The sequence below is a fragment of the Ambystoma mexicanum genome, chromosome 8 (assembly GCF_040938575.1).
Source record: "Ambystoma mexicanum isolate Mex_15411 chromosome 8, UKY_AmexF1_1, whole genome shotgun sequence".
Lineage (NCBI taxonomy): Eukaryota > Metazoa > Chordata > Amphibia > Caudata > Ambystomatidae > Ambystoma > Ambystoma mexicanum.
Genome location: NC_090929.1, coordinates 805282046 through 805309944, shown reverse-complemented (window position 1 = coordinate 805309944; position 27899 = coordinate 805282046). Strand labels below are relative to the sequence as shown.

Genomic DNA, 27899 nt, shown 5'->3' with positions numbered 1-27899 from the left:
ATTTAACACGGAAATACTCTTGCTAATATTCAAAAGATGAGTGAAAACAGGATCACCCCCAGCCCCATCTGTAGCAAATCGGTGTTTTCCCGTAGCCACTGCATGTCAACGGACGATACTCCATCCTCTTGGTCAGTCAGAGCTAACAAGTCTTGATACATTTGAATTGTAAAGCAGTGGTAAACCATGGGTTCCCTCTCTATAGCTTTCTAGAGAATTTCCATTTTCTGAGTGAAATAGTCGTATTTGGCGATGACAGATCCTCCGGCAGGCCTCCAGGGGAACCACCTCCTCTGAATTACAGCAAAAATGAGGACCCATCGAACAAGGAGGATAACAGCTGGCGGGCTGAATGTTCCAGTGAGGATACAGACCCTTTGTACCTGTGAGGCCTAGAATCCTCAGGTTGCAATGCTGCTCTATTTTCGAAGTCGTCGATTTTTGCAGCCAGGTCCGTTTACCTAGTTTCCAAGTCCTGTAATCTAGCATTGATCATCCCCACCAAGTCCATGGAGAGTTACCTATTTTCAAGAGCCTCCATTTGATCTTCCAATTTCTCAACTCTACCCTTTAACTCCGAGGCTTGGACCTAGCTTCTCATGGATTTTATTTCATCTAACGGGAGTTGAATATCCGCTCCGGAATTGCGGAATATCATCCTGGGGCACCTCCCTTATTAGGGGTGGCCTTGTGAAGGCTTGTAAAGCACTCAGGGAAGAAGAATGTACAGTCCGTCATGCCAGGTTGTCTCCAGAGACAGCATAAAAGCACAAAAAGCATCCGTCTCAATAGTGCAGCTATCAGCTCAGCACAGGGTCGCTACAGTGTACCGTCCTCTGCAGCTTTCAAAACACAAGTAAAAAAACAATAGCTCACCTCCAGGAACATTGAAGTAGCACACAAGTAAAAAGATCCTCTGATTAAAGTTTTGGCACTGAGCTGCCATAGCCATCTTCCATGCTTCTGTACACTGCAAAATTGGAAATAAGGACATTGAGAAGGGAGCTGCAGCTGGATATTAATGGGTTTCCTGCTGAAAAGATATCCCAAGTGGCTCAAAGAAACTCCCCAGTACAAAAGACTGTCATATGCGGTTTCCAGCCTCCTGTCAGTCCACCAGCTGCAGCATTCAAACCACCAACGCCTCATTAATATGCCCTGTAAAGAATGAGGCACACAGACCACGCAAACCAGCAAAAAGAAAGAAAGAAAGAAAAATGATGACAGCCCTGCATGGAATCCAAGGCTGGTGTGTAAGCAGAGGCACTTTCTTTGAAGTCACAGGGGCATGCGTGCCACTGCAATCATTCACATGGCTCAGGGTTATACATAGAGCTGCAGTCAGAAGATCTCTCAATCACTTATGTCAAACAATGCAGGTATGGAATGCTCTCAGCTAAGAAATTTCAGGAATACCAATGTGGGCGCAGCTGTGAACTCGTCGCTGCCAATAGGGGACCTGCCTTGTACAGTGGTGAGTTGCTAGGCACTGCGCAGAGCTCACGCAACAGCGCACCTTCAAACCCCCGAAAGGCCTTTGCAGGTCACATGCCACCTGAAGTTCAGCAATCTTCACAAAGGGGATTTGGTCAAGCACTCGAAACAGGCTCTTACTAACCTGGGCACTTCCATTCGGCATAATCAACCTCCCCTTCATGGATGTAGGACTAGCTTGTGTCTATTTTCTCAGCAATCGTACACGGGCAGAAGGAGATGACATGTCAGGCAACCATGCTGCCTGCACCCCCTGGTGGTCTCCACTAGTCTCTCACTGAATGCAGTGTTCGGTTAGGCAAACACTTTCAACACTTTATTATAATGAAACGTTGGCCTATTTATAATGTGTTGTGGATCTAAAGCCTACGAGAGCTGCAGAGCTCTCACTAATTAACGACCAACCCTTCAGATCCATGAACAATTCAGAACAAGCAGTTAAACAAGCAACACCACCTCAGGTTCAGACACCATGGTGGCACTTCAGAAAACTCTTATAAACCAAATTGTTCCACTATTTCTTGGTTTTCAACTCAATCACGGCAAATAGCAAAGACATAACTGTGGCAGTGAAGTAAAACCTTCCCTCTGAGTCATACTGCCATAGCAAACTGCAAGAGACTATTTCCTCTACTTTACTTTCCCCCAGAAAGATTTAACCCTAATTTGACCCATTATATAATTTTATTTTTTATCCATCGTTTGTGCCCAATACATTATTTCCTGGTATGTCGCTGCTGAAGTGCTCTCGCGTGGCAACAAGCCAATCTATTTAGTGATGTATTAGCTCTTTGTGCCTTAACTGCTAGAGGTAGAGAAAGTTGATTCTTGAAAAATATCCTGATTCAGTGTTTTTTAAACAGGGTAAAAAAATAAAAGCTTGATGAATACATGTGTACAAATATTTTCTCGATTTTGTGTCTGTGTTGAGTTATGAAAGAATTTTCTTGTAAATATCTAGGAAGTTTGTCAAAACAAAAAACAAAAATCTGCAAAAACTGAAGATCACTCACCTTTAGCTTTCTTCTGGCATTGAATTTTCTCAAACACTCAACGGTCTCTTGTCGGTGCATCATGGAGGCCACTGTAGACCGTTGCTGGAAAAGAAGACATTAACATCGTTTGCAAAACTGTTAAGCATCATCTACCAAATACACACCTCAAAACCCCAACCGTGCTCTTTTCTTTTTCCAATCATGTCTTCTAGAATAGTTCTTACATTTCTTGGTCTGTAAGCAACTGAAAATCACCCTCTTTGCCACTTATTCATGCAGACTTCCATACATCTTATAATTAAATGCTACTGTACCGAATGCCCATGTCGTGCTAATTGTTTGGACTGGAACAAACTGCAAAAGTACTGTTTTCATCTAAAGGCTATGGCCCATTTCAGCATGACTACCCATTATAAATCAGTGTGTTATCTGGTATGGGCAACAGTTCCACAAAATACAGTGCATCAAATATCATGCAAAGGCAATCTCTACTTCATAGTTCCATTCGAGCAAAGAAGTATTTTATTAACCTCAGAACTTATTTATGTGTTTTAACATCTCTTCAAAATGTAGTTAGATACAGAAATACACATTACTTCTTTCATGTATGCATGGCTTTTTTTTACCATGACTTGGTGTTGACACAAGAGTTAGTTTCACTAAATGAATCTCTTCAAATTAACTGTGCGTCGCTGCATGTGCTTAAAGACATTACCCACATCGTAGTCTACCAGTTTCTGTTGCAGTGAACTAGACACCCCAGGGTTTTCACACCATTTCTAAACAGATTTTTTGCTATAATAATCATGTTTGCACATAATTAAATGAGACTACCTCCAACAGGTAAAATTATTCAAAAGTATACTCCTCCAAGCTCGCGGTCAACACAGCAGCATTGAGTTATTTAAATCTCAACAAAAGATTAAGATTTCTTTGCATAAGCTGATATCTTCAATGGAACCCATTTCAACTAGGTTTCTACAATATTTATTTGTGTACATCATTTTTACCAATCACACAAGCCATACACTTACGCAGACCCACGGGTGCTTGAGCGCCTGATCTGCTGTGATGCGCTTTGCAGGGTTTATCGTTAGCATCTGGTTGATCAAGTTCTTTGCTTCTGGGGTCACCGTGTCCCACTCAGGTGATGGAAACTGGAGTTTTGGGGGGGAGAGGGGTATATCATGGATAAAAAAAGTAAAACAGTGGACACATTATATATTCAATGTGAAAAATCCACCCAAATATATTTTCCCCTGCCACATCCCCGAACACACCTGCCTGTATAACTACACACTGTAAAGATGTAGAACCAAATATCATTGATTAAAATACATTTTCGAGATGGAAAAAAGTTGTATAGGATCTTGATATTAAATGCAAAGAAATAGAGAATGGGAACTGTAATTTGGTTTAGTAGATCAGCAAAGCAACAGTTGCAAAAACTCCACCTTACCTTTCAGTATGAATAGAGTGACAGACAATAATAAAATGTAAATAAATCAAATGAAGTAAACAAGATAATTAGAAAATATTAAATGTCAAATAATGAAACACAAATTGGGCAACTAATAAGAGAGGCCACTGTATGAATACCTGGTGATCAATATCTATAAACGATCAGAACACACATTGACAAAATATCTTGTTTTCAAATAGTCAAAAGCAGGGACAAATTGTGGCAAATTAAAGATGATATGGGGAAAGAGTACAGTGGAAGGAACAGAGGGCGCAAATGTGGAGAAGGGAGCATGGGGCACAGGGTGCGTAGAGCAGAAGGAAGTAGAATGAGAGTGTTTGCTGCATCATATGGTTATGCACTGCCATCATGTAACCCCACAAGTGTACACAAATAGTCAAGCAGTGTCAATTGCCCATGCACTCGGTCCACATGATAGATATTGGCACCATATTTCCAGTTTCTCAATGTGGCAGGTAGTGCCATCATAGCTCTGTACTGCCATAATATTCTGTGGTACATTCAAAATGTTCTGAGCATTGCCACAATAAGTTAGAGGTTGTCATGATAGGGTCAGGTATTCAAACCACGTCTACACATACCCATGTACACTCACACCCACCAATGTCTGCATATTTCCACAAACATACCAACATACAAGTAATACAAGTATTGAATCTCCAATGAAACAGACTCAATGTTTTTGCCAACAAGTCCAAGGTAACAGACACCTTTTTCACACACTCAAGCATGCCCGTCTTTTACACAGTCCTTACACAAAGCATGCACTTTTTACACACAAAAAGTATGCACTCACTCAATACCCACAAAAGCATCACACTCGCTCTTGTTGGTTCTTTTTCCTTATAGCAATGTCCTCACACTTGTGTCCTATTCAATTCATGAGTTCTAGGATTTTTCTGTGTCGACCTAGAAACAGAAGGATCTATTATAATGGGGAGAGAGTAGACAGTGTTTCAGTCCCACTAACTACTGAGGAGTTTTAAGAGGACATTATGATTTCCCTTACCTAGTGTCCTGATTTCTGGTCTGACTCTCCTCTATATTCTTCTTCTGCACCTTACCCTCACCTCAAGCCATGAAGGTGTGTGTGCTCCTCCCAACATGCCCAATGAGACAAAGTACCCTGAACGAGTTGGTTTATTGAAGGGTTGCAAAAGGGGCACTTAGTCACAGGATTCTACTATTCTGTCTCCCTTTGAGAAAAAGGAGGTGCATAATTCCTGCACATTAAGTAGTTGCGGTACGCTCTGCTCCACTTGTGCGTGTGCAAAAGATGCATTGGAATTCATTTTTGTAAATGGAGGGACATCAGCAAGTCCAAGATACCCCTGACACAGTCGGCCAACCAACAGCTTTAAGAAGAGGGAATTTGGAACTCCAATAGGAAAGGCCTGGTTCTCAAATCTTCAGCCCGATCCATCAAGGCCCAGAGATTTAATATTCCAGAGTTCTCCGTAGGAAACCACCACATGTAATCCCATTCCACTAGAGGGAAGGAAGGGCCAAAGCCCTTTAAAAAAAAAAATAAAGGGTTAAGTCAATATGTAAATTAGTTAAGCCAATATGTAAGAATTAGTCACAGGCGCCCCTCTGCTAGAACGAACATGGCCCATTGACCGGTTCTTTGGGAAGGTAACCACTCGAGAGTCTGAAGCCACAGATGGGAAATATTTGCATTTCAGTCTTTATCCCGCCTACATGGGCAGTTCAGCACTGAAATGCTATAGCAATTCCCTTCAGAACAAGAGTACCAACAGCAACAAACAGTGGTGGCTATGAAGTAAGTGCTCAAAGGAATGAAGGGGACCAAAGAGGTGAATTAGGTGCGATACTATGGAGAGAATTGTGGAACCATAATTGTAATAATACAAGTGGCCAAAGAGATTAAGAAGGTGCCCAGAGGGGGTGGGAGTATTAGGTGGTCTGAATGGGTCTCAAAGGGATAAAGGTGGTGAGGAGACAAGACATCTATGAGAGATGGAAAATGAAAGAACAGGAAATAGAGGAAAAATAAGCAGTGGGGCCGACCGAAGTAGTGACGGAGTGGGGCAACAACAGGAAGACTGAAAAGGAGGTGACAGAAAGAAGTGAATGCGGACATTGGTTTCTTCCAGAGGGTTATGGAGGAGCTAGTAGGAGAAGCTGAGGAGACAAAGTTAAGGACTGTTAAAGAATACGAGAGATGGGATCAGCTAAGCAGAGAGTTGTGGATCCCAAGATAAAAATATGACACCCAAGAAGACAAAAGAAGGCAAGGATTTGTGATTCAAGACGGGAGGTGAAACGCTAGACAGGAGAGATTGGAACAGGTGGCTATAGGAGCCAAAGAGAGAAAGAGAAACTTAGTGAGCACACTGTCACAACTTGAGGGCAGCCTTCTGTGGCCCTACGGCTTCAGTCCATTGTGGAAGGCCCACTACAGAGTCTTCAACAACCACCAAGGACGAAGGTAACACCTGGAACTGAAAACCAAGGAAATTAGTCTGAGAAACACTGGGAAATAGCATTCAGGTACCCTTTAAAACCTGGGACTGAGCTCACATCCCTTGGGTGGCTTTGCAAGGGGACATCCTGCCCCAGACTTACTGAGCACTGGCAGAACCTTTTTAAACACTTTACTTTCAAGTGAGACACTATTGGGTATTGATTTTCCCAGAGGACTACTCCACTGAGGGGAACAGCCATTCAGATGTTGGTTAGTTTATCTCAGGCTCCATTTAGTGATATAGGCCAAACCTGTGCATGTTTGTTGATAGAACCCCTTATTTCCTTGTATTACCTATTTGTTGATAGATGCATGCTGTGTGATATCAACCACTTCTTAACTCAGTCTCATCCTAATCCTCTGTCTTGGTGGATTTGTGCCCTTTCGATCCTTTGTTCTCAATAGCTATTGACACACTGCATGTACACTCCTTACACAAACAGACTAAAGCAGCTCAGGGGATCTCACGTGTTTCCTGTTCATCCATTGCCAAAGTCTCTCCCCTTCAATTTGATGCTTCACAACATGTTAGACCGCCACAATATAACTACTTTCAGGCTTGGAGCAGGCCCATTTGATCTCAACTCATCTAACCTCATGCTGCATTGTCCAAACCCCCTTCTCAATGGGCTCTCTCCGCCTCCCGCTAGTTCCTCCAAATTACCTCCCCAATATGTTCCACATCTCGCATACAGATATTTTCAACTTGCTCCTCAGTGGGTTCCAGCTCTTCAAATCAGCTATCTGATTTGGCCACAACTTCAATATACTCTTCATCCATCTTCCACCCTTCACTCTACCCCCTGCCATCTTGTAAATGTACTTGTTACTGTGCCTCCCTCAGTTCGAACTTCAGTTTCCTTCCCATTATACTCCTACACCGGTCCTCCCTGAACTCTTAATCCCGTCACCTCACTCCTTCTGCTGTTCCTCATCATCATCACCTCCTCCTCCTCCTACCCCTTCTTCTGGCAACCTCCCTCCAGCCTTAACCCTCTTGCTCAGTTTCCACCTTCTCTCTCCACCACAAAGTACTTTCAATGCTGTATCACCTGCCAGAGACATCCTTACAGTTCTCTAGGCACACTGGCTGGCATCTACCCCCTGTATAGCCTGAGTGTCTATGCATAACTGCTCTCGGATGTGGATCAAAATTATGTTTTACATCAGACTGGTTTGAACGCTTCATTTTGTGGGATTTCTGATGCTGCAACTGTCCCGCTTTTACATCCGCAGAGGCATAATCTAAACTTTGATTTGGCCAGCTGCCATCTTTGATTCCCCTACAGCATTCGTCTGGGCCAAACTGTCTGTTCAGAACTATTTATTTTCCCTGTTTCTCCTTCCATCCCTCTACTCTCCAAGTTGGGAGAACTTGCTGGACTTGTGACTGGGAAGGCCCAAAAGGGGGTGCACTTCCAAGTAGGTGGCAATCCTTGTTCTTTTGTGTGCTATCATCATCCCTTGTATAGAGAAATTTGTTCTACTCTCTCATTCTCGCCATTCACGCCAAGGAAGAGGCATGCCCTGGCAGAGCCTTGTGAGTCACAGCTACGCCAAGACCTTCTGCAGTTTCAGGAAGCCATCACCTCTCACAATCACGGTTCAATAAGCTAGAAAAGTATTTCAGGGCCACAGGGGAGACGGAGGATGACGCTAAGGTTGCAACGCTGCTGCATGCTGCAGGTTCTGAAGTTCATCGCATCTTCGTTGAACTCGACTGCTGTCACCTACCAGGCTGTGACGGATGCCCTCCAGGAACATTGCCTACCCCTGGCCAACCAAGACTTGGATCGCTTCATGATGTGCAGCGAGAAGCAACAGGACGACGAGTCGCTGCATCATTTCGGTGGGAGACTGCACAATCTGGCCAGCACGTGGCAATGGGAGAATGAGGAGGGGAGCTCATCCAAGGCTGTAGCTCGGGCAAGCTGCAGCGACAGGTGCTCCGGGAACCTGGGCTCACACTGGCGCAAATCCTCGACATAGACAGGTCCTATGAACTGGCAGACAGCTACGCCACCAGGATGGATGCTGCAGTCAAATCGGTGAAGGGTGGAGATGCCTATGCCATTGGACGGACTGGGAACAATGGCCGTCCACGGCCAAGATGGTCCCGGAAGAAAAGTGACTTACCACAGCAATGCCCTAAGTGTGGGTATGACCTTCCACTCTTCGGCGAATACCCCGCAAAAGGGAGGGTGTGTGGGCATTGTGGGACCGCAGATCATTTTGCCAGAATGTGCCAGGCGGTGAATAAAGTGGTTATCCCGCGAGGTCCAAGTAGATCTAGCAATGTGGGCCAGCACAAGCAAAGAAGTGTGGTTGCGGTGGAACAGGAGTTCCAGGAACTAGAGATTGCACAGGAGGAAGAATAGGATGAAGAGGTGTTCTTCATATCAAACATTGATTCCAAATCCAAGAAGCAAAGGCAACCCACGTGCGGGGTCGACATTTGAGAGACTCCTAGCCCGGTGTTAATTGACACGGGTGCGTCAGTCTGTGTGATGGCGACACAGCATTAAGAGGTACTGCCGGGGCCACCAGCGCAGGCTTAAACCAAAGTGAAAATCTATTCTTTCGGAGGTGACTATCCTCTGCCACTCCAAGGGGCGTTCATAGCATCTGTCACTCATGCCGGTCACTCTATCAAGGTGAAATTCTTTGTGACTGATGTCAGCTCACACTCGCTCCGGAGTTGCGCCGCGTCCGAGGCGCTTGACATTGTGCACTTTGCGCTCTCCGTGTACAAAGCGGACATCCAAGACATTATCAACAGATTTGCGGACCTCTTTCAAGGAATCAAAGCTCAGAGGGGAACCGGTCAAATTACACATTGAGTCAGTGCGCCCAAAGGCACTGAAGCACAGCCGCATACCTTTCCACCTACGAGCACAAGTGGAGCAGGAGCTTCAAAATTTAGCAGACTTAGACATTGAAAAGGTTGACGGCCCTACACCGTGGGTGTCACCAATCATTGTGGTGGCCAAGCCAAAGCACCCGGGAGCTGTACGCATTTGCGTGGACATGAGGATAACCAATCTTGCCAACAAGAGGGAACGCCACTTGACACCAACGCTAGACGATGTGGTAGACGAGCTACAGGGTGCCAAAGTTTTCTCAAAGCTCGATTTGAGCTTGGGGTATCACCAACTTGTGTTGCACCCGTACTCCTGATACATTACAATGTTCACTACTCACAACTGTTTGTACCAGTATAAAAAGGTTGTGTTTTGGGATCTCCTCAGTCGCCGAGGTCTTCCAGAAAGTCATCAGGGGTGCCCTTGCCGGACTGGAGAGTGTAATCAACCTAAGTGATGACATTGAGTTGTCCAAGTTGGAAGGCAGCCTGCTACTGAGAGGGAGACAGATCAGAATACCAATAAGGCTGGTGGAAAGAGTACTGGAGCTTGCACACAGTGGCCATCAGGGCACCGCCAAGACTAAGGTGAGACTGAAAGCCGAGGTGTGGTTCCCAGGCCTTGAGGGAAGGGTCGATTAATATATTCGCCAATGCATCTGCTGTCAAGCTACCGCACCAGTAACAAAGAACCGTTCATCGAATTGATGGAACAGAGCGGTAGCCACTGCAGCACGGTGCATGCAAACTTTGGGTCCACGGGGAGGGGCATGTACTTTTTAGTACTAATCGACCAGTGGTCACGCTACCCAGAGGTGGAGCTGGTGGGATCAACATCAAGTGACCAGACCATACAATTGAGGAAAAGATCTTCGCGACCCATGGTTTCCCCCCCATGTCATGTGTTCTGACAACGGACCACCATTTCATGACCGGCAGTTCGCGACCTTCATGAACGAATGTGGGATCACGCACAGGAAAGTGACTCCTGGCCGGCCGAAAGCTAATAGGGAGGTGGAGCGGTTCATGAGCACCCTCAACAAGAGATTTCGTATCACGCAGGGCCAGGGAGGGGAATTGAAAAGAAACCTGTTCCAGTTCCTGCGAGAGTACCGATGGACACTCCTTCAATCCACAGGGGTGGCCACAGCAGAGGCCCTGTTCAACAGATGCCCGAGGGGATTGCTACCCAAGACTGATAGCCGACCTCCCGGTGTCATCGACGACCAAAAGACACTTGAAGACCAACGGGTGCGCAATGAGCGTGAGAAAGCCAAGCGACGGTTAAAGCCTGCAGACATTGAAGTAGGCGATACTGTCCTAGTGAGGAACCAGCACCCCGAGGAGAAACTGTGCCTAAACTACGAGCCTACCACCATGGGGGTAATCCCATGTCAACAGGTCCTTGGTGACTGAGTCCTACCAACGGGAACGGTCACGAGAAATTCCTGCTTCTTCAACAGGAAGCACCTGCCATAGGAGCATCCCCGGCTCGAGCCTCGATGAGTGTGCCAGGGCCCGAAGAAGACTCAAGAGACCCCAAACCAGGGGGACCCAGCCATGACAGCAGCCGTGACAAAGGAGGCTACCCCTGCCGTGACTGCTGGAGAATGTCTGGCCAGGTTCAAGGACTATCTACTGGACCCAAGTTAAGGAGGACCAGAGGTGGACAGCAATTGCCCACGTTGGGCTGTGAGTTAGTTTGGTGTATTATGTACCTGTTCTATATGTCAGGTTGACAACAAGGTTATGGAAGTTACGCACATGTTTTGTTATGAAAAAGGAGGGATGCGATGGGTGGGTGTGCGCGTGTGTGACAGCAAAGTTGGCCTTCGCGCATGCGCATTAAATATGGGGCAGGCCGTGCTCAGCAGAAGCCGCTGGGAACCTGTAAAGAGCAGACCTGTGTCCAAGTGCTTATTCAGGTACGGGGGGGGGCTGGGCCTGCTCACGGAGTGGACCCAGGGCTAATTTCACCCTTCAACAGTGGTACCTACAGTAAATGGAGTGAAATATTTGTGGCGTGAGGTAACTGACATATTACTGAGAAGAGCATACTTTCTAGTGTTCGTGTCACCATAGTCTCTTGGTGACCTGAATGTTGTAGAGCTCCAACTCAGTAGGCCAGATAATACAAACTGTTGCTGGTGAAGTGTCTCGCCCAAATGCCTTGAGGTAGGTGAGCATCTCTCAACCAGCCACATGGTTCAAATATGGGTACAGTGACAGTCACCTGCCTGGCTTGCTTCCAAGGCGAACACGTTGCCCCGGAGCTATTCTCCAGAGACATTGTGAAAGGTTTTCAAAATATGCCATTTTATCAACTCAAAAGGTTGGATAAACACCTCACTATCCCTACCCTGGCAAACATTTCCCTGCCTAAAATAAACTAAAGGAAAACATTAATAAAAAGGTTTCTGTTCATCATAAGTCAACAAGGAAATATATGGCAGTTCATCATCATTAAATATAACAGTATAGGTCACACCACAATAGCTGCTTCTTCTGATAACCTGGGTGATAACCTGATAACCCTTCCCCCAGATTCAAGCAGGTCTTTCTTTTAATGTTCAAAAAGGATAAGCAAATCCTATGTCATAACAACAAGTCCCCTTCAATTCTTTCTAATCCAACTTGACCACACAAAATACCAACTTGGATTCCAATGATAGTTCACAATTATTTTTTTTTTTAAACTTCTGTTTATTGGCAGGTGGTCAAGACAGGTACAGTACATTTATCTTGTAAGTGAGAACAATAAGGAAAAAAAAAAAAAAAAAACCAGTATTACAGTATCAATATACATTGCAACAATGATAGCGAAAGATTTACACTGTAGTGGGGCTAGCATATTACGTAAAAGACAGATTCGTACTCCTATGGTGCATGTCAGGAGGAGTCAAGTGGTGCCGGGGAAGGGGCTGATGTTTGTTCGGTACCATCCTTGCCGTTAAGGTAGCTACAGAATTCAGTCCATACATTTGCATGTCGGGATGGAGCTGGCAGGGTGCCGATGTACCCCTCCTCGCATGTTTGTACCCACGTAAGGGCGTTCAGCCACATGCTGAGGGTAGGGGGAGTGCGACGCTTCCAGCATTGTAATATGCATCGTTTGGCAACCATAACACTGACATTCAAGAACCTCGACACTCTCGTCACATTCCCTCCCGTCCATATGCCAAATAGCAAGGCCAATGGGTCCATCTCTACCGGGGCATCTATTATCTCAGTGAGCGCCTGTGTCACCTCCCTCCAGAACCTGCGCAGCGCCACGCAGGACCAAAACATGTGGGCGTGGTCTGCCAGGTACGATTCGCATTTCGGGCATTTATGTGTCGAACTAAGCGTAAATTTTGCCACTCTGTACGGGGTGTAGTAGAGTCTGTTGAGTAGCTTGTATTGGATGCAGCGGAACCTGGCGCTGAGTGATACCTTCCGCGTGTGTGCACACATCTTACCCCACATCTCATCGGTGATCTCAGTTTCGAACTCTCTGGCCCACGACTCCCGTGGCGCCGGGGAGGCATTCTCTATTTTCCCCATCTGCATCTTATACAGGGAGGATACTATGCCCCTACAGCCTGCGGAGTTCGCAATGTACAGGAGTTCAGGCGAGTCAGGGGGCTCCACTGGAAAGGAGGGCCACATTGTCCGTACCGCTGCCCTCAGTCTGTAATACTGTAACAGGTCGAGAGCGGAGCCGGAGTGCCTGGGGCGTAGTGTTAGAGGGGTAACGAATGAGCCTTCATGGTACAGGTCAGTCAGGGCGCGGTACCCCAGGTTCTCCCATCGCTGGGAGAGGTGTTGGTCATGCGTGGGGGTTAGGCCAGGGAATTGCCATAAGGGAAGCCACTTATAGTACGGACGCCGTAGTGGACTAGGGGAGAGGATGTTATTCCATGCCCTAATCGTGGATGCTACCGGGTCCCATGGAACATCCGCGCGGTAACCATGGTGCAGTAGCAGGGTCATAATGTGGATGCCGTCTCCTGCCATTTTTTCCAATTTGACATGTGGGGGCGGGTCGGGGTGTGTGTACCAATGGGTAGCATGCTGGGCCTGCGCGACGTTCCAGTAGAAAGCTAAGTCGGGGGCAGTAAAGCCTCCCTTCTCGTACGGGAGGGTCATGTGTTGCCACTTTTTACGGACCGCCCCCGAGTGCCAAAGGAATTGGGCGAATGACGCATGGAGCCTCTTGAAATACTGCTTGCCAGGCCAAATCGGCACATTCACAAATATATAGAGTAGCTTGGGTACCGCGATCATCTTTATGAGGGAGAGTCTCCCAGCTAGGGACAGAGGGAGATTGCGCCACCTAAGCATCTTGGTTTCAATGAGCAGCGCCGCTGCATTGTAGTTGTCCGCCAGCAGGGAGACTGCATCCCGTGACACCTGAACCCTGAGATACTTAATCCCAGACGGGGACCAGCGCAGCGGGAACTCGCAGGTCGGTTGCTGGGTTGTCATAGTGAGGGGGAAAATTTCGGATTTCGAGTAGTTGATAGTGAAGCCCGAATAAGTGCCTATTTTTGTTATGTCTCGGATGATAGGGTCCAGGTGTGTGGAGGGTTGTCTGACGTAGAGGAGGACATCATCCGCGTACAGCGAGATGATTTCCGGTGTGCCGTGCAAGCGGACGCCCTTATTAGTATGACGGTTCCTAACATGATCGGCCATAGGTTCGATGGCGAGTGCGAAGAGGATGGGGGAGAATGGGCAGCCTTGTCGGGTGCCCCTATGCAACGCGAAGGGGGGAGAGGGGACGGAGTTGATTAGTACCCTAGCTGACGGTCCCGTGTATAACAGCTGTATGTAGGCGATCATGTTCGGCCCAATTCCCATTTTCTCCAAGACGGCCCACAGGTATTGCCACGAGACCATATCAAACGCCTTTTGGGCGTCTAGTGTGACTGCCACAGCATCCGCATTCGGGTCAATTCTCGACATCACATTGAATAGGCGCCGGATGTTAAGTGCTGTAGAGCGGCCCGGGACAAATCCACTCTGGTCGGCGTGGACTAGGTGGGGCATTAGTGGGAGGAATCTGTTGGCGATTACTTTGGCAAAGATCTTCATATCAGTATTGATAAGGGACAGGGGTCTGTAGGAGCCACATTCGTCTGGGGGTTTCCCTGGTTTGGGGAGGACAGTGATTAGTGCTTCTCTTAGGGAGGGGGGGAGGGAGTGTGAGCGGAGTGATTCGGTCCAGACCTCGTGCAGTGGTGGCGCTAGTATGGCCACGTGCTCCTGGTAGAACTCACCAGTGAGTCCGTCGGGGCCAGGGGCTTTGCCCTTAGGGAGATCTGAGATCACCTGGACTATCTCTTCTAGTGAGAACGGGGCGTCTAGGAGTTCCCTGGTGTCTTGGGAGATCAGGGTCATAGGGATGGATTCCAACAGGTCGTCTAGGTCGCGGGTCGTGTGCTCTGGCTGGGGACCGTACAGGGTGGCATAAAAGTAGGCGAAAGTGTCAAGAATAGCTTGGTCTGCCCATTGTCTGGACCCAGTATTATCGATAATGCTATCTATACGAGTCCCGCCTCTCTCGGCCCGGGCCAGCCTGGCCAGAGTTCTGCCAGGCCTGTCTGCCTCGCCATATCTGCGGGCAGCCGCAGGGCGGGTATGGTATCTCACTTCGCTAAGGGCATGTGTCTCAAATAGTTCCAGTTCCGTCCTAATTTTTGCTAGGGTAGCGGGTACTGGCCTAGCGGCATAATCCCGCTCCAGAGTTTTGAGCTTAGATTCGGAGCGGCTTAAGGCCTGTCTAATGGACTTGAGGACCCCGGCTTCTTTGGCAATGCACATTCCCCTGATGTAGGCTTTGAAGGCCTCCCAGCGGGTCCCAGCGGACGTGTCCGGGGGCCTTGTTGGTTTCGAAGAATAGGTTTATGTCAGCCAGTATTTCTGCTCTAAAGACTATGTCTGATAGGGCGTTGGACTTGAAACGCCAAGCGGGGCGGGTCCCTGCAATGAAACCCAGCTGGATCTCGAGCAGCACGGGGGAATGATCGGAGAGAGTGTGCGCGCTAGGATCTTGACTTCGGATACCCTACCCATCCGACTACTCGACAGGAGGAATAGGTCTATTCTAGAGGAGCTGTCGTGTACCGTGGAGTAAAAGGTGTAGTCCCTTTCCCGGGGGTGGAGTGTTCTCCACACATCGTGTAGTTTCAGGGAGCTCATGTGGGTCAGCAGCCGCTTGGCCGCTCGGGCTACCGGTCTCTTGGCCGTGGCTGTCCTGTCTAGGGCTGTGTCGAGAATGAGATTCATGTCGCCCCCCCACACAATGGGAACCTCAACATATTTCATGAGAATGCCGTGCACCGTGTCCATGAAGTCGGGAGAATCAATATTGGGAGCGTATGAGTTCACAAGCAGGCATTCCTCGCCGGCTAATGAGCAGTGTAGGATCACAAACCTGCCCTCGGGATCAATGTGGGATGTGTGTAGCGTGAATCTTATTGATTTGTGGATGAGAGTGAGGACGCCTCTGGACTGAGTGGAGTACTGGGTATAGTACCTGTTGGGGCCCCAAGACTGTGCGAGGTTTGAGGCCAGGAGTTTCTTAGCATGAGTCTCCTGCAGCAGGAGAACCTTGACTCCATGCCTTTGCGCATAAGCCGTAATCCTGCGAGATTTGGTGAAGTTGGTCAGCCAACGTACATTCCATGTCAGTATCCCGATAGCCATGATAATGAGTTAAGGGACATCCCAGGTGTGTATTCTCATTATGAGCTTAAAATGGAGCGCTGTAATGCAGCAGGCCTGCCGCCCTGTCGCACCGGTCCCGACCAACCCGCCTTTTTGAAAACAGCAAACCCCAACTTTCCCACCCCCCCACCCTCACTGCCCAGCAATACCCAGCAGTGTATAGGCAACCACCCTGAAGCGAAACTGCGTGCCATCCCCAACTCGGCAATGCCTGGAAGGGAGCCCAACGGGGGCTCGAACACAACGTAACTGCCATCAACGGCCTTGCAGCTGCAGTGGGGGCTGCTGCTGCCGTCAGGCACACCTATAATGCAACTTGAGTGAATGTCAACATATATATTCTTACCAGCATTATTAGACAATTTAAGTGGAGGTTACAGGTAACGGATAACCGCAGTGTACAGTATAGCAAGGGCGACGTGGAGTCCATTGTGGATCCATGGGCAGCGGTGCGGCCTCGACCCCGGGGTAGAGACCTGGGTTGTTCGTGGAGTCATGAAGCACAGGGAGGCGGCACCCCCAGGCTGGGAAATATTTGCAAACTTGGCAGGGGCCTTAATCGACCGGCCGGTGGGACGACCGGGAGGAGGGGGGGCGCCCCGCGCCAGAAGAGCCGCAGCAAGGCCTCGATCTCCACCCAGGGTCAGGGGAGGAGCCCAGGAACCCCGGCGTCAGTCGCCATCCATCCGTTCCTCAGGCGGGTTCACCAGGGGGACCTGAGCCTCGATGAACTTGACGGCCCCATCCGGGACCGTGAAAAAATAGCTCTTGTTGCGGTGGATAAATTTCAGGCGGGCCGGGAAAAGCATGGAGTATTCAATTTTTCTGTCTCTCAACATCTTCTTGACCCCACTGAACCGGCGTCGTTCCATCTGGACTCCCACCGAAAAGTCAGGGAAAATTCTGATGACTTGGGATTCCAACCTTAGTTCGCCCCTCTCCCTGGCCAAGCGGAGAATGTGGTCCCTGTCTTTGTAGCTGAGTAGTTTAGCGATGATGGGCCTGGGGAAGTCTCCGGGCTTAGGGCGGGGTGCCAGGGAACGGTGTGCTCTTTCAACAGTGAAGAACGGGGAGAGCACAGGATCGCCTAGGAGGTCCTTGATGAGCTGCTCAACCGCGGTCTCCATGCGGCCCTTGAGTGCGGATTCGGGAACCCCCACTATTCGGATGTTATTTCGCCGTGATCTCGATTCTAGGTCATCGTTCTTGGCCTTGACCTGTTTCATGTCGCGGACGAGCTCTGAGACCGTAGTCTGGAGGGTGTGGATGTGGTCCTCATTGGTCCCTATCCGCTGTTCTGTTTCCGTGAGCCTGGACCCGTGCTGGTCAATTTGGGCGCGTAGGGAGGCGACATTAGCATTAATATCGTCCAGCTTTTCATGGAAGGAAGCAAAGTTTTTGGCCATGGACTCCATCATGGTAGTGAGGTCAGACTGAGGGGGGTCCGGGAGTGCCTCGCCATCTTACTGTGTCGCGGAGGAGGACGCCTGGTCTGCCCGATGGGCTGGCTTGGTGAATTTGTCCATAGCGCCCGCTTTGTTGGCGCCCCGCGCCCTGTTGGACATTGTTGTGGCGGGGAGGTTCCAGCGGCTCCGGCCGGGTCAGAGATGGGCAACGGACGTGGGGTCGGTGGATGAGGCAATGACAGGACTGTAGGCACAGGGGGGCCACCTGCGCGCCCGCAGGATGGAGGGGCGGGTGACAGTGTGGCCACCAAGGTGGTGTGGGCTGGTAGGGGTCCCGGGCGGTGTAGTTCCGGCGGGGGGGGCAGAGGCCCCGGTCATCCAGGGAGCCCAGGTATTTTGTGCGGCTGCCAGGTGTCAGGTCAGGCCCCGAATTCAGAGTGGAGAAGGTAGGTGGGGCCCGAGCCCAGAAGCAGGTGAGGGGGCCCTCCAGGTGGGGTTAGCTATGTTCTCTCCCAGGAGGTGTCGGGGAGGACAGCGCCCAAGCACTTACCCCAAGGCCTCCAGAAGTGCTGTGTCCGGCGTGGGCCTGCAGCTGCAGCAGCGATCCTCGTGGCAGGCTCGGGGGGGCCCAGCAGCGGTGTCCCCGGGATGCCCGGCTCCCTCTCCAGTGAGAGCGGGCGAGTGATCCGCCCCTCCCCACAGGGGCAGCGGGTCGCCGCTCTGTCCGGCGCGGGCCCGCCAGGCGACGCAAGCCGCGGCAATCCGGAGCTCCACGCAGCCGAGGCGGGGCCGGCCTCCCTCGCGGGGGCCCCTCGTTGGCGGCAGCGGGCGGTGGCGCGGGAGGAGCGGGGACCACAGCTCCTCCCGAAGATGTATATTCCAGGTAGCCCCCGGGGTAGCGGGCCCGCGGTCAGCGGCGCCGGGGCCCCGCGGCGTCACTGCTCCTCCGGCGGCGATCAGCCCGCCGTGGATCCGGGAGGCCTCGGACGGCCTTAGGCTGCACCAGTTCGGGTCCCGGGCGCCGTTTCGCCTCGGGATTTCAGGAGAGTACAGCGGGCAGCGCCGCTAGTCGAGTCGCTAGCTTTCTGTGCAGCAGCGGAACGGATTAGCGCTGGTGGAGCAAGGATTTAGGTGTGCCATGACAGAGCTCCGACGCTAAGCGGCCATCTTGCTTGGCTGCTCAACAGCGCCCCCCGATAGTTCACAATTATTTAACAAAGCTTTCCTCTTTCCATTTATATTCAAGGTCTTGAGACAGTGTCTTGTTATCAACATTGAATATTGCAGACCATCATTAGCTTCAAAACCAATGTCTGTCATATTTTGGCACCACTTCAACTTCATAAGCTTTACCGCACCACAGTGCTTTACGAGTTTCAACCTGGTTTACTCTCATGTAAGCTTAACCACTTCTACAACTGCCCTGGTGTACTCCTGCCAAAACAGAACCACTGGTTACTAATGTTATTGGTCTTGTATACTCTCCTGCCAGCCAAGATCAACTAGTACAATTCTCTGTGCAGGTATACTCTCCTGCCCACACAGAATCAATTGGCACAAAGGTCCAAGATCTGGTATACTCCCCTGCCAGGTCCAATCACTAACTTCTGAGAACTTATGTGGTAAGGGTCAACTTCAAAAGGTTTTAGCAATGTGTTTTGCTTCAGATAAGCAGGTTTATGATTGTCTACAAGTGTTACAAAAATCACACTAGTGCAATTCATTACACTTGAGTGTTCGCCACACCAAGACAGGCAATGCTTCCTTCCTCCTAAACCCCTTATCAGAAGAGCACCCCTCCTGCCAAGCTTGTTCCACCTTTGTAGTATTAACCAAATGCTGATGATAACTCTTTCTCTTCTTCACACTTCTTTGGCAACGTGAGTTCAAGACAGTCTCTATACCTGGGTAATATTCTTCAAACACAATTTTAGGCTCAGTTAACTTCTTTTGGCTTAGGCAACCCTGGTTGTTTCTCAATTGCCTTAATATGCATCCATTTGTGGTTTGGAAATAGTTGCTTGTGGTCTCTTTTTGAGAAACTGCCCCTTTGTGTGCTTGGTTGTTATAGTTACCCACTATATCGCAATCACTTTTTTCGGGTGGGATCTTTAAAACGTTTCTTTATGCCATCTGCCTTGTTTTCCATCAGTTTGGTATTCACAATAGACTTGGGTTCAAGCAATGGGTAATCACGGAGCGCTCCGGGCTCACAACTCAATAGTGAACTCACCGGGTTTGGTATGCATGTCCGGATACCTTGCTGCTCCCAGCTAGTTGGCGTCGGCTCCTATGCGCGGTCTGGCATCCTCTCCTGCATGGCTTCCCATGTCTCACATCTGCCACTTCAAGAGCCCTCATGGCACCCCCAGCAACCAGGTGCTTGCCTGCTACCACAGAACGTTTCACAATGGGGAAAGTTATAAAAAAGGAGCACTTTGCGCTTCATGAACTATGAAGCTGAAATCTCTAGCTGTTAGGGAGAATTCTCATTCTATGGCTAATTTCCCTTACCTATTGAGTGCCCCAGCAGCTTTGCTGGATTTCTGGAGTTTATTTTTTCCACTTGGTAAGAGTGTGAGCTTCTCCCCCACTCTTACCGGTGTTTTGCCATGTGTATTTCATTTGTTTTTGTGATTGTGGACTCTGGAGTACACCACTTCAGTAGCCCACTCTTTTGTGAGTTAGACAGCACATTCAGTGCAGTGACACAGGGTTGTCTTTTAGAGTTCCCACTGACTCCATTTCTGGGGCCGATTACTGTCCCCCCCGAAAAGGGTAAAGTTGCCATTAGCTTTACATAGTAATTTAACCACAGATCCAGTACACCTCATCTTACATGGAGTATTAAAAAGGGTTAATCCTTAGCCCTTTTTATCTGTACCTCTTTGAGCATTGTTTCGCCCCCTTAACATTAAGACTTGGCTGGTGGCAGTGGTATCTACCCTAATTTTCCTACCGCGGTTATATTACATAACGTGCTATTGTTTTAGGCTATTTTAGCAGCCTCGAACTTTAAACCCGCTAGCCCAAATATTTTTTATTTCGGCTCTGGTTGGGTTTATTCGCCATTTCTTTTTGTTAACATCCTTCTTGGGTCTTTCTTTGCACGGCAAACCAGGTTTGCCTCCTTTGTTCGCCGACCTTTGGTGGGCTTCTGACATTGGCTGAATGTGAGAGAGGGTTGTAGTCACCCCCTGCACAGGGTCTCCTTGGAGACCAGAATTGCACTTTGCATTGATTGGCTAAGGTGGTTGTCCGTGCTGGACAACCCCCCCTGCTGAGTGATTGACAGCCAGGCTGTGTAAATGGGGGATTTTGGCATAAAAGGCAGGACTCTTGGGCTAGAAGTCAGTCGCCACTGGAACTGCAAGGAACCGAAGAGAAGCGGAGAAGACAGCTGCTGCAACCCCGAGTCCCGGTGAAGCTCTGCTGCAGTCCTGAGCTATCTACCCTTCAACGACCAGAGAAGATCCAGTCCGGAGTCTTCTTCCCTTGAGCCTGGTGGGATCAACCAGCGTGTCTTTTCTTCAGTCAGAGAATCCTCTCCTGGGTCAAAATCACTGCTGTGCTGTAGTGGTCCGGATTGCCATCAGAAGAGCCCTCTCCTGATTTAAAGGAGCGCACCTTTTATTCATTGTTGTCCTTTTCGCTGCTGCTGGCCTCTTCCCTGGGTATTGCAGATCGCTCCAGACGTCGTCCTTGTCCCCACGACTGAAGCCGCAGGAACCGTGAGTCTGCAGGAACTACCAGGAACAACTGCCTTGGCACCAGCTTTTTTCCAACGGAATAAGGTACTGTGCACACTTGGTCATTCTCTCTGTCTGACCAGCCGGAATCGGGGTGAACCCCTTTTCCTCCACGAAGATTTGTTATTTCTTTCCTCCTTCTTATCACTTTTCCTTCCATTTGACAATCTTTACGAACTCTTGGCATCTCGAATCTCGAACTGTTCAACGTGTGATCCTCAGCAACTGAGCATCTGCTCCATTGACACTGGCACAGGCCTATGGACTTTAATCTGTATCTTTGAATAAGTCCTCGAGTCTCCTTGCTTTGAAAAAGTATTGCCTTTGATTTGTATTCACTTTTCCCTTGTTTGAAATTCTTAAGTGCAAAGTGTGTTTTAACTTTGTGAGAATTTCTATCCGCGGGTACGCGTTACTATCGCAACACCGGTCTGTCAAATCCTAATGTACTTATCTTGAATTTACTGAAACAAGTGGAATTGGTTGTGTGTAGTTTATTTTAAGTGTGGCTTTGAATTTATAGAAGTGAAGTGTTTTATAACAGATGGTTTAAAAATAAATGTACTAAATGTAATACATTTTTACCTGAAACCTTGAGTCAGTGTTTGTTTGAGTCACAGTAATTGTGGTCCTTTGTGTAATCTCTGCTACTGCTCATTTACTCTTGAGATAACTCTGGCTGCTCCGCTACTGCTACCACTTTAACAGTGTAGTACAGGCTTGTACCAAAGGTGAACTTGTATTACCACTTGTAGTCTTAATTGTGTGTAGTGGTCCCTAAGGGCACTTCACAGGATTCTGCCTAACACTAGCCCATACGACCCCGCTCAGGATTGGCATCAATTTCTCTCACCACTCTGGTCTTGGCATCCTGGCTCTTCCACGATTTCTTCCTCTGCTGCTTCGTGGGGATTCAAAACTCCTCAGACTACTTTTCGCCTGCTGCGTCTGCTTAATCTGACTCGCTGTCATCCACCTTGGTCAAATGGTCTGCACCAATGTTCTCTCTAATCATTTTTCTTTATGTTGGCTGTTGTGCGCACATTATTTTCCATTGTGCGCAAGTAACTAATGAGGTAATCCACTTTGTGAGCACGCAAAATTAGTGAGCTACTTACTGTCTCTGAACAGAGTTTGGAAAGAAATTTCCGCTTCCCATAAACTGCAATTTTTTACAAATCTGTGTAACAGTTGCTTCTTACAACACATTTTTCCAAACGCATAGGCTAAGAAATATGTTATGTTTTTATAAAGACCGCTCGTCACCTAGTCCAAGACTTCAAGATCTCCCTCAATACCTAGAACAAGTACTCCTGTGCAGAAAAACAGTTTTTAAACCACTGGAAAAATCCTCATGTGTATTAAAAAAAAACATTGCATAATTGATGGAGCTGTCAAACTATTCAGGCAGAACACAATATTTACATATGGGATAATGGCAGTTTGTGTGCCACTTTTAAGTAATCCAAGGGCCAGGTTAACATGCATAGTCATAACTGCAACTCAAAATATGATGGGTCAAAATTCATGGGCCTCTGCTTACTATACACATTGCATTGTCCTGCAAGTTGTGACAACACATACTCAAAACAAGCATTACAAATAAGAGGCATATACACCAACCATTTTCACTCCGTAAAATTGGGAAAATGTGCCCAAAAAAAAATGGGAAACAATGAACACATGGGAATCTAACCCCTGCTTCTACCCACAAAGCTGGCATAGGAAACAACTCCAATAGGATTGCTGCACGATCTCTAGAGGAATTTTAAGAGGAAAGAACATATTTGAATAAGTACAAAATATCCTTAATGGCAAGGCCAATTACTTTTTTACTCTCTGAAAAGTCATTTGAATCCAAGTAGGGAGCACAATCTTATCAGAGCCCTGCTTGCCACCCTGACAAGGGAAGTGAAGTGACAGGGCTCATGATACAGCCCATGGTTATGCCCTCCCTTCCTCAGAGCCAAGACAAAATGTAACAAATGCCTTACTGAGGTTTCTAATGGAGCCCGTTGAAGAAAATCCCATATATCTTTTAACTTAGTAGCAGCAATGCTCATAAGTACAACAGGTTGAGTGCCTTCTTCTGTAACCAGGGACCTCTCTTCTGTAATGCATTATCACTTAAATAAGTTGCAGGGGGATGCTTGTGTCAATAAATGGAAGAACACATGATTATATAGAAAAGCTTCAGCAGCAGAGCATAGATAGAAATACAAGGTGCAGTTTCCAAGCCTTCAGCAAACATATTTAATCCCCTGTCCTGCTGAAAGAAGCGACTTGTTTTTTTAAGTTAGCTGATTTGTTCATCACCAAGGTGTGTTCTCTCCTGCCCTTCCACCTGTACTCCTAAATGCCCCGGCTTCTGTGCTAGCCTCCAATACTAGATGACAGAGCAATGTAAAAAATGAGGGATTGTAGCAGTTAACACTCACTGGCATGTTTGCATACCATCAATACTTTGCAAGCAAAACATATTTAATGTCTTATTATGATCTGTGCATTTTAAGAAAATGTAATCAATCGGCATGTACATAATTATTTTGCAGTGCATACAAGATTTCTTGCAACATACCCAACACCTACAACCCTATAATATTAAATAAGTGCTCTGTGAAGCCGTTTCTGTATACCAGCAAGTTACCATATAATTTGTTTAAGTCTATGCCCAAAGGAACTCTGAACACTTGGAAAGGATGCAGATTTTGTGAAAATCATTTAACTATCGGAATATCCATCGCCCTAATATTATAGAGGAATAATGCTAGGCAAAGTCTATACCCAATTTCCCTTGCAGGCCAAGAAAATGATATTGCAGTGTTGCTCTCCACCTATAGGGTACTGTAAGCAGTGTTAAAGTAGGAGATGCTGAGCATAAAATGTGTCTACTCAAAATCCTTAGATGGCAAATTATTATTGGAGTTTCATAATGTGTTAACTTGCAAGGGGGCAGCTGTAAAACACTTGCGTGACATATGTACAAAAGAGGAAGCACTGGATGAGGCTACCCATCCAAGTAGACTGCTTACTCGAAGTCAGTAACCCATTTTTGGCTGATGGTTGGTTTACATAGTGTGGGAGACACTTTTGGTGAGGCACCATGAGCAACACATATTCTGGTACTTGAACATTATTCATATTACAACAAATATAAAACAAGTGGATGTCGGTACAAGTCTGGTAACCTTTTGTAGAGTAAAAAGAGGAAGAGTCCAGGTTGATATCTAAATGTGTTATGGGGCACAAGTTGGAGTCATAAGGTAAAAGCATGGTAGAGTCAAGTGTCGGAGTCAAGGGTGGGGAGAGAACGTTATTTGGTTAATGTGTCCAGGCAAATCTTAGTTAGATACAGCTGTTCATGTTTCATAGTGGTATTTAACCTCTTGTGGGTGTATTCTGTTGGGGTTTATAAGTTTTTAAGGTCATAGTTGCATAGTAGGGTAATGCAAATCAGCTATACCAGAATATTAAGATTAGTTAATTTAAGAGAAAGCAAATGTCAGCAAATATCAGGTAATTGTTGTGGCTTGTACCTTATTACATCTTTTTAGTTAGATGAGAATTGTCTGTTTGCGCTGCTAAACATCTTCTGAGCTTCACCGACAAGCAAGCTGGGCAAGAGCACATGCACACAACTTAGAGGGATCATCAGACAGGACGCAGGAGTAGCCCAAAGAAGGCTGAGGTCCTCAGCAGCCCAATCTGGGTTTACACCTAAAGAGCCTGCTTTGTCTATTTCAGTCCCAGCAGCAAAGTTCGGAGCCATGAATTCTAGCACAGTCAATGCATCCATCACTGCAAGATTATCTGTGCTGCAGCCCACACCTGCCCTGCTGCCCACATTGCTGGTTCTTCCCAAGGGTGTTGGTTCTGCAGAATATCAGGGACAATGTCACCAAAGACTAGAAGCAGTCCGAGAAGACATCCGTCCCAGCGGGTGGGGCCAGACTACCGCCTGCAGGGGTTCATCTAAGAATGTCCAGATATCTTTAAGGTGGACTTCATTTTTCCTTCCTTGAGTCGTCAACAAGGGTGCTGTTCCATCGGTCCCCATGGATAGGTGGTGGGTGGATTCTGCACTGAAGAGGCACAATGGTGCTGCAAACGTTGTGTTCATAGCGGGTGCCTTCTTAAGGTACGTAACTCAGTCCCTGCTCAGGGACGATTCTGAAGCACTGATCTCTGCCCTTGGAGGAGAGGCAGGACACTGAGGATCTTCTACAAATTGAGAAATAAATCCTGCATCAGCCATCATAATAGCAGCTGCTCTGGCTGGCAGATATCTCCATTAACACTGCCACAAGACAATACTGGCTCAAATCCTGAAATGGCAAAGCATCTCAAAAGGCCATTGAAGTTGACCTTTCTTGGCCAGAAACCCTTCGACACACATCAACGAGCTGAATAAGCAAGCCAAGCAGGGTAATGCACCACCTGATCCAAAGTCTAAGCAGGTTCAGCCTATAGATTTCATTCGAAGTGCACCTTTCAGGCCCCATGCCAGATAGATTTTGGGACAGGAATGTTTTAAGCCAAAGCAAATCCACTGGCAGCACCTGGAGCTTCGTGACTCCAGGAGTTTGGAACCCACATGTCATCTCCACTTTTGGGCCACCTCTGGCTTTTCAGATCGGTCTTAATAAATAATCTGAGATGCCTGGGTCTGGGACACTAGTTGAAGCAGATACTTCAACAAATTTGTGGGAGGCTGTTGTGCAGCTGTTGCACAAAGGGGCAATTCAAACTCTGTCTAACGAGGAACGAGGAAACGGTTTTGTATTTCATTTTGTTTGTGGAAGCGAATGGCATTTGATCAGAGACGTGAAGGGTCACTTGCTTAGTATTTTGTGCATCAATTTCAATCAGAAATGACTTATAAAACAACATTTACAGACAGCAGATGCGTTCCCAGGAAGGGTGCCTGAACAATAGCACAAAGATGATAAACAGCGACCCAGTTTGCAAGAGTGTAAAAAAATAGACATATGCCAGGGACAAAACAAACAAAAATATTTATGAGAAAAAGGGTGACCTACAAATGCAGCATTAACCCAAGGAGGCAAGTGCTTCAAACTAAATAGTACTATATAAATATAACATACATTACTCGCTGTAATCTTATTTCTGGTGCTTGTATCTGAATGGATTCACATGCTGTGCATAAATCCGACATCTAGTGGTAATCACAGAGTATTGCATCTTTTTGTTTGGAAGATCGAAAAGAGACGTCGACTGTTACACTATACCTAACGTGATGTGTAGTGTACCCAAGAGCCTTCAAGTGTAGAGGTCCCCCCCAGCGGTTTTTGTTCAGCCATGAAGGATCCTCAGAGAACATGCGAGTACAGCAGAAAAGAAGGTGTAATGTCCATGTTCCTTCAACTCCAAGAGAGGAGGAAGGGTTGGTGCATGTGAATCTAAGCGGATACAAGCATCAGAAATACAATTACGGTGAGTAATCCACGTCTTCTGAAGTTGAATCTGATTAGAATCACATGCTGTGCATAGACTAGCGAGCAGTCTAACGGTAGCAAAGACCCACCTGAGAATCAGTTGTAGAGTGTGTCTCTAAGCAGTAATGTGGAGTGAAAGTGTGAACAGAACTCCAGGTAGCTGCTTTGCAAACAGAATCAAGAGGAACATTTGCAATAAAAGCTATAGTAGCTCCTGCCCAACTAGTAGAATGTGCTCTAGTCGTAAAGGGTAATAACCGCTTATCTAGAGAGTAACACATTTGGATGCATCTAACAATCCATCTAGATATCGCCGCCTTAGAGACAGGCTCCCCTTCTCTACCAGTAACAGAGACAAAGAATTGGTCTGTCTTTCGTGGTGGTTTAGTCTCATCAGGGTAATACACCACTGCTCTCCTAACATCTAGTGTATGGAGGCTTCTTTCAGCTGAACAAGTGGGATTTTGAAATTAAGTTGAAAGTTCGATGGATTAGTTCACATGGAACTTAGAAATGAATTTAGGCCCAAGGTGTGGGTATGTGCGAAGAACCACTTTGCCCCTATGAATGGTAACAAATGGGTCTTGAACTGAGAGCCTGCAGTTAACCAACTCTAATAGAGGTAATAGCTACCAGAAAAGCGGTTTTATAGGGGAGATCCTTAAAACTAGCTTTGTGCAATGGCTCAAAAGAAGATCCCATTAGTCATGTAAGAACATTCAAGTCCCATCCAGGAGTTGGATTAGAAAGGGTGAATTCTTTGTACCCCTTCCATTAATGTTTTAATCACTGGGATTTTTAGACCAGGAAATCTCGCTTTGAGAGGTGGTACAAGCAGAGAGGGTGGCAAGGTGGACCTTTAGTGAGTTGAAAACTAGTCCTGAGCTTAAAAGGTGCGTTGCATAAAGAACTGTGTACAGGTGAACAGTCGATAGGGGGTTCCATGTGTTAATATCCCGCATAAATATCACCATACAAGAACGGTGCTGTATTTTTGCGGCGTTATTAACCTATTGAACCTGCATGGGACACTCCCGCAACCATTTACCCCACAAATGATCCCCACTAATAATATTGCCTATGGCCGTTCCTGACGGCCATATAAATGGCGATATTATTGGTCGGGATAATATTACCCGATACCCAATAGGGTTGATGTTTCAGGTACTGCATCAAATGACAAAAGTTTAAATTTACTGGAATAACAATGTCTAGTGTTCGGTTCTCGTGCCGCTTTAAGAATGTCCATACACTTTT

The 27899-nt window shown here is 47.4% G+C and overlaps 1 protein-coding gene across 26 annotated transcripts in view; it reads right to left on the bottom strand.

Annotated features, from left to right (window-relative positions):
- CAMK2G (calcium/calmodulin dependent protein kinase II gamma) overlaps window positions 1-27899 on the bottom strand; it is a 2374050-nt gene that overhangs the window by 1288924 nt on the left and 1057227 nt on the right. For all 26 annotated transcript variants that reach the window (XM_069610663.1, XM_069610670.1, XM_069610673.1 and 23 more), the window contains exons 10-11: window positions 3524-3646; window positions 2508-2591 (exon numbers count right to left, since the gene is read on the bottom strand). In XM_069610663.1, coding sequence (XP_069466764.1) covers window positions 2508-2591; window positions 3524-3646 — 207 coding nt within the window. The remainder of the gene's footprint in view (window positions 1-2507; window positions 2592-3523; window positions 3647-27899) is intronic.